The sequence below is a fragment of the Mauremys mutica genome, chromosome 2, assembly GCF_020497125.1.
Source record: "Mauremys mutica isolate MM-2020 ecotype Southern chromosome 2, ASM2049712v1, whole genome shotgun sequence".
Classification (NCBI taxonomy): Eukaryota; Metazoa; Chordata; order Testudines; family Geoemydidae; genus Mauremys; species Mauremys mutica.
Genome location: NC_059073.1, coordinates 89,351,498 through 89,364,211, shown reverse-complemented (window position 1 = coordinate 89,364,211; position 12,714 = coordinate 89,351,498). Strand labels below are relative to the sequence as shown.

At 41.2% G+C, this 12,714-nt stretch overlaps 1 protein-coding gene across 1 annotated transcript in view; it reads right to left on the bottom strand.

The window, feature by feature from the left end:
- The window catches only part of ARHGAP28 (Rho GTPase activating protein 28), a 107,620-nt gene extending 96,999 nt beyond the window's left edge, over window positions 1-10,621 (bottom strand). The window contains exon 1 of the mRNA XM_045003040.1: window positions 10,359-10,621. Within this exon, the coding sequence (XP_044858975.1) occupies window positions 10,359-10,483 (125 nt within the window). The 5' untranslated portion in view covers window positions 10,484-10,621. The remainder of the gene's footprint in view (window positions 1-10,358) is intronic.
- Window positions 10,622-12,714: the final 2,093 nt, after the last annotated feature.

The following is a 12,714-nucleotide window of genomic DNA, read 5'->3' as shown; positions in this document are numbered from 1 at the left end:
CTCTAATCACAGCAATCAGCTGCAGAGTCAACCCTGTAATCTTTTACCTTATGATTAAAAATAGAGAGAGTTTTTTATTTGTGGTATTTTCAAGACACAGGACATCTATTATTGAAGTAAAACTCTGCAGAAGTGTACATACTGTTTTTTTTTAATTGCAACAATTCACCCATGTCAGCAGATGGTTTTAAGAAAGTTCCAAATGGGCTTCAAGAATCTTCAAGTTAACTATAATTTTGTTTTGTTAGCAGAACAGTTGTGATCTCTGTCATGTATTCTGTGAATTGTATAGGACCTGGGTCCAAAATGGCCAAAACAGTCAAGTCTCAGAAAAATCTACTGAGAATGCATTCAGTTCCACTCCCCTCCACCCACCCAATTATAACAAAGATTTTCCACTATCAGTAGCATTACTTCTCTGCTCCTGGGAGATTGCCAACTTTCTAATTGCACAAAATTGAACACCCCTTCCCTGAGGCCCCGCCTCCGCTCACTACATTCCCCTCCCTCGGTGGCTTGCTCTCCCCCACCCTCACTCACTTTCACTGGGCTGGGGAAGGGGGTTGGGGTCCAGGAGGGCTGAGGGCTCTAACTGGGGGTGCAGGCTCCAGAATGGGGCCAGAAATGAGGGGCTCAGGGTGCAGGGGGGCACCTGGCACCGCCCTGGGCCCCGGAAGCCACCAGCAGGTTCAGCTCCTAGGTGGGGAGGTGGTGGAGGCAGGAGGCTCCGCGTGCTGCTCTCGCCCGCAGGCACCACCTCCCCCAGCTCCCATTGGCCTCAGTTCCCGGCCAATGAGAATGTGGGGCTGGTGCTTGGGCCGTGGAGCCCTGTGGCCCCCCACCTAGAAGCCGGACCCACTGGCTGCTTCCGGGGTGCAGCGTGGTGCCAGGACAGGTAGGGACTAGCCTGCCTTTGATACACAGCACTGCCGATCGGACTTTTAAGAGAAGGTCCCTTTTTGACCAAGCATTCTGGTTGAAAACTGGACACCTGGCAAAATCACATTTTAAAACTTGGGTATTTGATAATTAAATACATGGGAGGAAAGTACTGGGAAAGGAGAAAGGCCTAGTTACACATTTTTAAAATGTCCTATTACCTAAGGCCTCATACTGCAGTCCTTGTTCAGCAAGACTTCTATTGAAGTCAGTGGGAGTTTTGGCTAAGTACTGGATAAGAACTTAGGTCCAGATTTTTAAAGGTATTTAAGTATTGCTCCTAAATACCTAAGTGCCTACATCACTTTTGAAAATGAGACTTAGGCTTCTAAGTCAATTAGGCATTTCAACGTTGAACATAGCAATGCCTAAATACTTATGAAAATCAGGGACTCAAAGATTTAGGGTACCATAGGAGTTAGGCATAGGAGTTAAAAATCCCACCAGGTGCTTATCCACATCTTTAGGCATCTAAATACCCTTATAAAATCTGGTCCTTACCTTTCAAGGGAACAAAACAATTCTTCAAGGACTTGATCCTCTTGCCACTGAATTCAATGACAAAACTTACATTGATTTCTATGGTGTAAAATCAGGGCCCACATCCCATTTTATCTTCCATTCTACCATCTGTTAAGTATTAGATCAAACAGTGGACTGGGCATTTCAAGTCGAGGTAGGACTTCATCCCCACTGAGCTCATTCTGCCATTAATTTTTAAGCCAACATGAGTTAAAAATGAAATCTCAGTCTTAACTTTGAATTCCCCAGATTTTGTCAGTTTCTGAAGAGTGATTCTGCTTTTGTCTTAAAAGAAGACATAGTTGTCTCTCTTTGCTTCTCAACATTAAAATCATTCCAGCATTAGAGGAGTCTCCTTCTAACATCACTTTATAGTGCTTTATATTTATTCTCAGGTGCTCTAAAAAAATCCATACAAATAAAGGACACTAGTCTTTGTGCAACTACTGTTTCTAGTAACTGCAGATTTACTCTCTACCAGTGATTCTTGTCCAGGCCTGATAGCACCCCTCTGAGTTTCTCTTAAATTATTTTAAATTCCTTCCTGCCCTTAGGCCTTCCATCATGACCATCATCTGTCCAGGAAAGGAAACTGGATGAAATTTCCTTCAGATCCCTTAATTGGTCAGCAAGGTTGATGTTGACTGACATGAGGCACTCTATCTCCTCCCCCAGAGTTTGAGAACACTATCCTTGTGGCCTAGGTAACAGCATGGTTATTGATGCCTGCTAAATGCATAAAGAAGCTGGTCAGGAAAACATCACTCAGTGGGTCAAATTCAGACCTGGTGTAAATGAGTTCTTTCCCATCCAAAATTCATGTACTGGCAAGACAGTATTTTTATTAGCTTCACTAAAATGTGAAGAGTCAGGCTTTATGCCTCAATGACCTCCCTAAAGCTGTGTAGTCAACTATACCAGTGGCCCAATGTGTTAGGTTGGGCATATAGTCATTTAAAAACACAACTTTCTGGGAAGCCTCTTGGTTCTGTTAAGTTTGATCTTATAAGCGACATCCATTCCAGGTGGATTCATGGCTCCTTTTTCCTCCTACTGCTAGCAAAACTCTTCTGTGCACCCCAAATTCTATAGACCTCAGTAAACCTAGTACTGGTCCAGCATCAACAAAAGGATTTGTGCTTGTTATGTTTGTAAAAATCAGTCATGTGCCAAGACTGATTTTCTACAGTAAGAGATTTTACAGCCAATTTATAAAGTCTCAGATAAATGCTATGTGAAAATGCCCATAGGCTTTTAGCTACAGCAACACAATTTCTCTCTCTCTCTCTCTCTCTCTCTCTCTCTCTCTCTCTCTCTCTCTCTCTCATAAACATTGAGTAAATTCCCATCCCAAGCACTGACTGGCTTTACATATATTAAAATCCTACAACCTCAAATTGTTTGAATGTCATACATCACACAAACATGAAAATCCCCTTCAGAGCAGATATGTCAGTATCCCCCAATCACTGTTCACCCCACCTTCCTCCTTCAATGGCTAGAGAGAAAAGACAGGCTCTGCAGATGAGGTAGGAAGTGAATTCCTGAGTTGAGGAGCCCCCACCCCGAGGACAGGAATCTTTCCCTAATGTTAATGACAAGGGAGCTCAAGTTTGAGTGATGTTTCTGACCTCAACAGTAGCAGCAGTGCATTGGGAAAGGAACTGTGTTTCAAATAATTTGGTGTTAAATCACCTGGGAACTCACAGGCAACCCATGGAACATCAGTGTTATTGCAAATGATATCTCTGTAACAAACACAGCACTAGTGCAAATTCCTATTGAGGTATATGGTCTCCTCCCTCAACAATATTCCTGGGAGTTATACATGCCCATGGAGAGGAGAATCAGTTACGGGGGGTATTCTGATAGAGAGAGTTGTTAGTACAAATAAAGGGAAACTTCCCTTCCCACCATCAGTGGCTGCTCCCCATTTCCCAGCTACCATCTTGTCCCTCTCTGATTGCTCAAATTCCTGCTATTTCTTCTCTAAGGGGCCTTGGCAGCTGCAGCAGAACTAGAAACAGTTCCATGAGAGCTGATGCAGCATAGTCACAAGGCAAAGAGGGAAGGAGGTAGACTGATGGGCCAGCTGCTTTGGCAGTCTTTCAGTCTACCTAGGATCTTGTATGGTTCTCATCACTATGATATCTGAAATGCAGGATAATGGCAGCTATTCCCATTGCTACTCTAACTTCTGTCAGTTTTGCTTCGCTCCCCAGTTGAGAAGTCTGGCCAATCAGAGCAGAAAACTGCCAGGGTACAAGTAACTGCTGGTTCTACAAGAAATCAGAATCCAGGACATTTGTCAATTTATCAGGCACTTGAAACAGAGTGTGGAAAACAAGTGCTGCATTGGGAAAGATTAGTGCATTGGTCTGGGACCCATTCATTTCACTGGGAATGCTCAGCACAATTTAGGATCTGGCCCTGTGTTTGTATAATTAATATTTTAGATTCTGTTTCATATACTGAACTTTGCTCCAACTTTTACTAGTAATTTTTAGCAAGCTTTAGTTAAAAGAAATAATATATTGTAATTTCATTCCTACATAGTTTTCACACCTTACAGTATTTACACCGAATCATTATGAGCTATCATGCAAAAAACAATACAGCAATCTTCTTAATTTCTTACTCTTTGTTATGCTGTCTCTAAACTATGTCAGACTCAATATAAAGGTGCCTACATAGGGCTCTCAGATCTCAGCATTTTTGCAGGCATCTCCAACCATCATGTAATCAGAGATAAGTGACTTAGTTAAAAATGAATGGGGCAGCTGGCCAAATGCTCAACCAAACAAAATGATCAAAGGGACAGTGCCAGATGTTTTCCATCAGCTTTGCACATGGAGGTACCAGGGAGATCAGCAGGAGCACTACACTAAAAAGAAACCAGAGAAGCCAACTCTAGTTTCAACCATAACATGAAGAATTGACTATAAATACCACATTCCTTAGTGAGAGTCCCAGAGGACATTCTGTAGGTATTTCTAAAGCCTACAGGAAAAACGTGTCTACTATTGTCTGGTTTATTTATATTCATCCTCCTGCTAAATGTTTTAATAATAGTGCATAGCAACTTGCTGAAATATATACATATAAACCCATCTTAGGAAGTTGCTAGTAACTGTGAGTCAGTGGAATATGTCAAAAGCTGCTGTTTTCCTATAAAGTATGTGTTCGCCCAACCTTTGCTCATTTAACTTTAATGTTTCCCAGTTCCTACCCCTATTTCTTTTATCATTTTCGATTACTGCAGTTTTAAATTTTGATTTCATAGGCTTGGGACCTTAATTCCTGTGAAAGGCCCAGAGATGCTTCAAGATTTGTTCTTGAAAACGAGACTGTTTCATGTTTTTTTCTATTTTTGTCTTCTGAGAAAGTTTAAATATAAAAAAATAGTTAAGGTTGTTTACACTGCGCCTCAGCAAAAGACATTCTTGACATCATTTGTATACAACTCCAAGCAGTAGGGCTGCTCAGTCAGTGCAGCCAGAAATCCAGCCACAGGGCCTCCACCCTCCAGACATGTAGGGCCCACCAATAATAGTGTGATGCTAACTGCTTCTGCTGTTGCATAACATGCACTGCTTCATACAGTTCTGTGGTGAGAAAAAACTAGAGGTATCCACCCCCCACTGCCTTTATCACAACCCTGGTTTACACCCATTACAGGCTTCTCGTCCTGTTTAACAGAAACCTCCATTCACTCTCTCACTAATTACCACCAGGGCCACACACATCATTTTGGGCTACATTACCTATCCCTCATCCAAGTCACATCACCTAGGAGTTTGGGGCAGATAAGTGAGGGGGAAGAACACTGCATGAGAATTTTGTGCCATGCAGCACCCTTGCTCCCAATTTAATGGCTTTGCAAGGGCCCCCAAATCTGTTTAACTGGCCCGGCTGAGCAAGAATCTTGGAAACTGCTGCCAAGTAACTTGAGACAACTGAGTAATTTAAGACACTTTTCAGGTTCTTTTTTGACTCTCCTGTTTAGTGCTGCCTGCCTGAGAGTGGGAGGAGGAGCTATGCCGAGCCTGCAGAAAATGAGAAGGATTTTTTCCCTGAAACAATTGAAAGATCTCAGGACTTTTTCTTGACTAATGTGCAAACTAATCAGATTGCTTAGAGGGTGCTGCTGAACATCATTTCTCATTTCATTTTTTCCTTTTCTTGCATATATTCATAAAGTCAGTAGTTATGGATTTGTCATCCAAAATGCTTATTTGCTATAGGGCTGTTTAATGAATGTATATAACAGGGTGATTGCATCTCGAGAAACTTTTAAATTCATTTTACGGGGATAAACCACTTTGGTCTGATTTTGATCTCATATCCATTCATTTCAGTGGAGTTACTTCTGATTTACATTGGTGTAACTGTCAGCGGAATCAGGTCCTTCATTGGTAGCCATGCTAGCAATGAGGGAATAAACCACAGTCTAGCCATTATACTTGAGTCTAAATACAGGGAGCTTAACCTTTAACCTGACCCAGTTAGGACTGCTTTGAATCCAGCTGCTTCATGGATGACTGCTGAAGCTTCCCTCTTTGCATCACATACCTAGCAGCTGTGCATGCTCACAATCCTTATGCTCCTTTGATTCCAGGCTGCTCCCTCCTAGCACCCTGGAACAGAGAGGGATGAGGTGGAAGCAGGGCTATAACCTTACTGCTCCTTCATCTTATCCAGCATAGGCGGCTGAGCACAACGAGAAAATCTCCCTGTATTACTCCCAGGAATGGTGTTGTGAATGCCCTCCCTCTACTGGAATTGAAACACTGAAATCAGTACATTTTTCTTTGGAAACTCTTTTCTAATGAGACTTCATGGAAGTTACTATTTTAACTTCCCTTTTTCCCCTTAAGAAAGCATTAAAGCACCCTGCTAATTTACTGAATTTGCAGGAAAATCATCACCTATATTTTCAGTGACTTCTTGGCTTCGTTGCTTCAAGAGAAAGATCAACTCAAAATGACCTCAGAAGCACAGTTCAATAAGAAAGAAGTATATGTATCTCAGTAGTTGCAGTTTGAAGGTCACAGTTGCCAAAAGCTCCTGGGCCATGGAAAATTGACTTGCACATTGTGGTGCTCCAGGGAATTTGGTCCACTGGACCAAACTGTGAGTTCCAGTAAACTAATAGGATAGATAGAAAAGTGAGAAGAGTGTTTGGTGAGTTATCGCACTCTACCATGCACACATACTCCAGTATTAATTAGATTAATCACTAATAAAAGCAAGAAGCATGCCAGTATTTTGTCCTTATGAGCAATAAGTAAATATAAATAATCACATTCTGAATTACATGTTTAATCACAACCATGTGAAATATAAGACAGGTAAAAATTAAGTCCATGGAATTAAACATCGCATAGGGCAAGTGGAAAATTATTCTAATCTATAAATTCAAGTCGCCATCTCCTCTGCACTTTAATTGTAAGAAATAAACGGAAATTTTGGGCTTAGTTCCCATGGATCTCACAGTAGTCGCAACACAAGCTTGTTTCATAATCTGCATGCATTTCATGGACAGAACTTGCACTGATGTCAAAGGGAAGTTCTGCAGATGAAACAAAAGGAGCAAAGTATGCAATTGAAATGAATGGTATGGATAGGTGAGGAGCATTTTCCGTACCTTATAGGGCCCATATTCTGACATCAATTTTTTCAATTGACTTCTGTGGGAGGTATGGCACCAAGGATCCAGTCATGCAGTCTTTATTAAAGGCCTGGAGGAGGTGGCCAAAGGCAGGAGTGGTAGTTTAGGGAAGTAAATTTGGTTCCTCCACATTCTCTCCCTTCAGACCCATTGCTTTGCATCGCCCATATGAGGCTTATTAACTTTCACTGCTTTGTCCTTTGTGCTGTGAAACTTGTAGTTAGAAGGTGTCCTGGGGGACTGTGTTTGGACAGGCCCTGAAAATGTCCAAACCTGGGCAGGATAAGTAGGATTGGGCAGCAGCGCATCTGTGTGGATGCCTGTTACCTCTGATGGATTGTTGAAATCTGCATCACTCTGATGAGCAGTGGGTTCAAGGCTACTTCCCTAGAGGAGCAAACCGTTTCTCTCTGACTGAACAACTGAGTTTCTCTGGCATAGGGGGGAATGGGACTCACAGAGAGAACTACCATTTAAGTCAATGGAAATTTTTCATGGGGAAGGGCAGCAGGCCGAGATTATCCAACTATGCCTACTGAGGCCTGATTTACAGAGGTGCTGAGTAACAACAACTGTAAAGTCAAGTCAATGGGAATAATGGAGCACAGAAAACCCCTGTAAAACAGGCCCTAGGCATCTCAAATTGGACAGCATTTGAGGAACCCAAAGTCAGCTGCCGTTTTTAAAGAAGTAACTGAAAATCAGTGCAAATAAAGGATCTTTAAAGTAAAATATTTGGGCCTTATTTTTGTCTCACACAAATTTTACAGTGGTGTAACTCCATTAACTTCAAAGGAATTACTCCTGATTTACACTCATGTAAAGAAGAGCAGGAATAAGCTCCTTATCTCTGTATCAAACCATTAATTTTGGACCCTTTTAACAACTTGTTCTCTTTCTTCTGAAAGGCAGACATAAAGCTATAAAACTGTGCAATTATGCATTCCTTCACTCACTGCTGGGGTCATTTGGACTGATTTTCTGATAAAAGCAACACGTCATATCTCCAAGCCAAGAAAAGTGCTGGATATTTTCATTTCCATTTTTATGACTATGGAAATGAAACATCCCAATTCCCAAGATGATAGGATTTACTGCTCAATAGCCAATAAGTCAAAGGGTAATAATCAAGGACCTGATTCTATTCTCACTTACACCAGTGTAAATCTGGACTTACTCCACTATATCCACCTGTATAAACCCAATGAAAGGAAGAGGGGACTCAAGGCCTAAGCTCCTGATTATTTTCTGTTATCAAACACAAGATATGTGGTGGCCTCTGGCTGTCTGCAGATACAGTCTGTAAATACTGTTACAGATTGCTGTCCTCAAGAATCATGGAATTCGCATACTGGAGTCACAGGGAAGTTAGATTGTGATTCAACAAAACCAGAAATAGTCTATACTAGAGAACCTCATGTTGTAGGATAGCAACAGAGCTCTCCATTTAGAAGCTGAAATGCAGCACAGAACTCTCAGAAGTTGAAGCAGGAATTAAGCTAGAAACTACTCTACCATTTGCTAAAACATTCAGTACATTTGCCTTCATGCCTTCTGCATTCCACAGGGCTGCATGCTGAGTTAATAAAACCTCTCTTGGAAAATGCTTTGGAAACACGGATGGAGTCTCTGACTGGCCATATGGCAGAATCTGGTGATTGCTACCAGACAGCTGCAGGAAGTGAAAGACAAGAAATGGGAGACTGCATCACCAAAGTCATATATACAATTTTGGCTAATGTCAACAGCTTCCAAAATATTCAAAAGCACTAATATCTTCATTCTTTTCAGGAACTTTAAGTGATGCATATGTGATTTAGATTCAGACACATTACCAGCTGAGCTTTCAACAAGCTTTGAAACAATTAACCCCAAGTATGTGAAATGATAACAAACAACCACATTTTCATTGCTCAGCTCACAGATAAAAACTGAGATTCCAATTAACTTGCTCTTTTTAAAAAACAAATACCATTATCACCAGTAACAGTATCACCATCATTCTGTGATTTGAACACCAAAACAATACGGTAGGTTTCTTTTCTTAAAATGAAATTATGTATGTATTACTGCTGTGATGCAACATTTAAACTGAACAAAGAAGTTATCCGCATCAGATAAGGAGGGACAGTAAACACAAAGAACAGAAGGATGCTTGAAATGTTCATCTTTTCTTGTACATTTGAACTAAATGATAAATTTGAAACTGAATAGCATCTTGTAAAATTCACAATATGAAGTACTTAGCAGAACACTTGTTAAGAACACACAGAGCTCATTCCTAAATGAAAAATATTTATCTGTGACTGGCAATGAGATAAATCTAAACTACATCCACTATTTTCTCGTATTTTAGGTTTCATTTTATTCAGTTAAGCCATAAAATAACTTTGCATTTCCAATGCTAGTGTTCCCTAAACTTTTGTTTGACAATAGAAACATTCACAAATTTTAATTTTTAGAAAATAGTGTCAATCTATACACCTATATTTAAGAGAAAGGTGAGATTTACCAAGATAAAAGCATCTATGCTGAAATTGTCAAGACTGTATTGCTATGTCAGAACTGTACACACATGTGGACAAGTGCACAGTGTGTAACTAAAATTAATCTGTATGACATTCCTGATTTATTGCAATACAACCTTTTAAAAGAAATATTCTCATTTAGATGACATCTTTAAAGAAGTAGCCTCACTTTGTCTGCCTGCCTGCCTGAGAATCAGCAACTGCAACATCCAAATAAAAGCAAGATGTGATTTTTGGGGGGTGGGGGTGGTAAGTATTTTCGTAAACCAACGTGGAATCCAAAAGTGAACTGAATTTTCTGATTAATTGTCTCACCTAGCACCAACCCTTCTAACTGTTCATAGCATGGTAAAAGATGAACTGAGAAGAAGCTAGATTTATGTATTGTTTATAAGGGATTGTTTTGCTGCTAATCTTGGATAGCAAGTAAACTTGATCTCTCTCTTGTACAAAAAACTTAAAATAAGCACTTGCATTTTCTATTTCTAATCAAGAACATCACAAGTGAATTGCATAAGTTCCCCACAGCAGGACAGTAATCATAATGCATAATAATAACGTGATGATTAAATGGCAAAAAGTGATCTGAAAACATCAACAAACTGCCTCACATACTAGCAGGAAACATGACTACAAAACAAAATCAGCTCAGACAAAACTTAATGGCACAGTACCCATTATAATCCTTCGTGCTTTACCTGCTGATTGGAGAATGGCTGGAGGAAATCTCTGGCACAAAGCTCTGTTCAATTATTGGTATCCTAGATGGAGTGTAAGAATGGTAGGCTGTCAGAACCACGCTGCCCGAGTCCTTTATCTCCATTATCACAGGCACATGTCTTCCCTACTGTCTGGTGACAAAGACAACTACCAGCATTTACTCACTTACTGGTTTCAAGTGACCCTGTCACAAAAGCAAACGCATGACCTTACACTGTAATAGCCTCTTACTACCGTTTGCTGTCAGGAGAACTGTGTAAGTGAGATGGCTCTTTCTCCTGTCAGGACAGCTAAATTAGCATATATTCAAAAACGCCGCCCACAAACACAACTCTGTGGGGGAAGTATCCCTGTTTCTTAGGAAACCAGAAACCCGAGGTAATCCTACATGGCTCAGGGCAGCTGCTCTGGACAAGTTCTTCTTGGGTTATTTCTTTTTTTGTTTCTTCTCAACTAAGGGCAGCCTCGTTAGGATTTTTCCTACGACAGCAAGGAGCAAAATGAAATGAAATCATTCTTCAGCTAAGCAACATGGGAATGGAGCAGTGCTTTAAAAGAAAACATGTGCTCTAGGAAGGAGAGGGGGAATGCAATTTATAATGTCCACGTGAAAGATTCATAAACTAACTGGATTATGTGGCTGTTTAAATAACCAGGGAAGAATAAACCTGATTTATTTAGGTCAGTTAAATTCTACAAGCTGTCTGCAAAGAGCCGCCTTTACTTTCCACTGAATACATATTAGACTTTCAACAATCTTTAATACTTGCTGGATGGATAATTAAAAGAGCAGTAGGAAAATAATAAAGATTTTTCCACAAAAATTTACAGAAAAGGGCGATTATTATGCTCCCCGCACCCCCAATTTCACGGATAATGGAGGTTTTGTGAAATGGCAGATTCTTATAATCAGGGGCTGCTCTAGGTATTTTGCCGCCCCAAGCACGGCAGGCAGGCTGCCTTTGGCGGCTTGCCTGAGGAGGGTCCGCTGGTCCTGCAGCTTCGGAGGACCTCTTGGCAGAGCGCCCCCCGCGGCTTGCCGCCCCAAGCATGCACTTGGCGTGCTGGGGTCTGGAGCCCCCCTTGCTTATAATAAATACATGCACCAGTTTGATATTTCTCATTTTTCAAAATTTGCCCTCTGTTAGAATGAAAATTTAAAATTTCTCTATTTACATGCAAAAATAGAATCATGGCCTTATTTTGGAGCAACTACCCCAGAAAACTTCGCAGCTCTTTTGTGAAGCTGAAATGCAATGTGAAAACTCTGATTTCACACAGCCCTAACATTTCCTGTAAAATAAACATTACTTACTACAATAAATACTTACTCTTATAGTAACCAACACCACCAGTTAAATTCAATGGAATGACTCTCTTTGATTTGTAAGTACCATGGGTGAGATCCTCATCCCAGCTCCTTCTCTTTTATTGTGTGTAAAAGGGCTGGAGTGGCATGCATGACTGGCTTGAAAAGCCCCAGGTCCAGCTGGGGGAGAATTTGCCCAGTATAGGCACTGTGTAAGACAGCCATAAGAGTGCCTTTTGACTTTGAGGAACCCTGGTGCAGGATTGTTTAAATGACACCCAGAGCAGACCAGGATGGGGATGGCACCTTACTATCCCTGCTCCCACCCCCAGTGGGCTGTGAATTCTGTATTGTGCGTCTTAGTGGCACAGCATAGACTCTTAACCCAGAAAACCAATGGAGGAGCCTGAAAGTAAGCACGGAAGCCTTTAACTACCCTGTTTTGAGTCAGATTGAGTCAAAGCGCCTCATCCTCTGGTATGAATGAGTTGTCAAAGCACCTCATCCTCTGGTATGAGTGAGTTGTGCTTGTCACAAGTCCAGAGTAGGATGGGTGGAATAGGGTGGCTTTAAAGCTACTTCTGTGCTCCTTGATCTCTGGGCTGTGAAGGGGTATCAACTAGGCTGATTCATGAATGATCCATATGAATCACTGACTGTACCTTAAGCTGGTATCTCCTAGCAGAACTTTTTGGGAGGGTCATCATATAATCACTACCGTTTGGGCTCCCAGATTTATCCTACAAGGATTTAGGTTCCCTTGTTGGTGCACAAGGTGAAATTTGCATTTCCTTGTTCCAGCAGAAGTAAACTGAGCCCAGTGTCATCATTTGAAGGCATCCTCTAAAATTCACTTTGAGATGCTAACATTGCAGCTGACAGTTGGGAAATACTGAAAGTAGCAGGAGCCAAATGGGAAGTTAAAAGCAGCAAAGAGTCCTGTGGCACTTTATAGACTAACAGATGTATTGGAGCATGAGCTTTCGTGGGTGAATACCCACTTCGTCGGATGTGCTCCAATACGT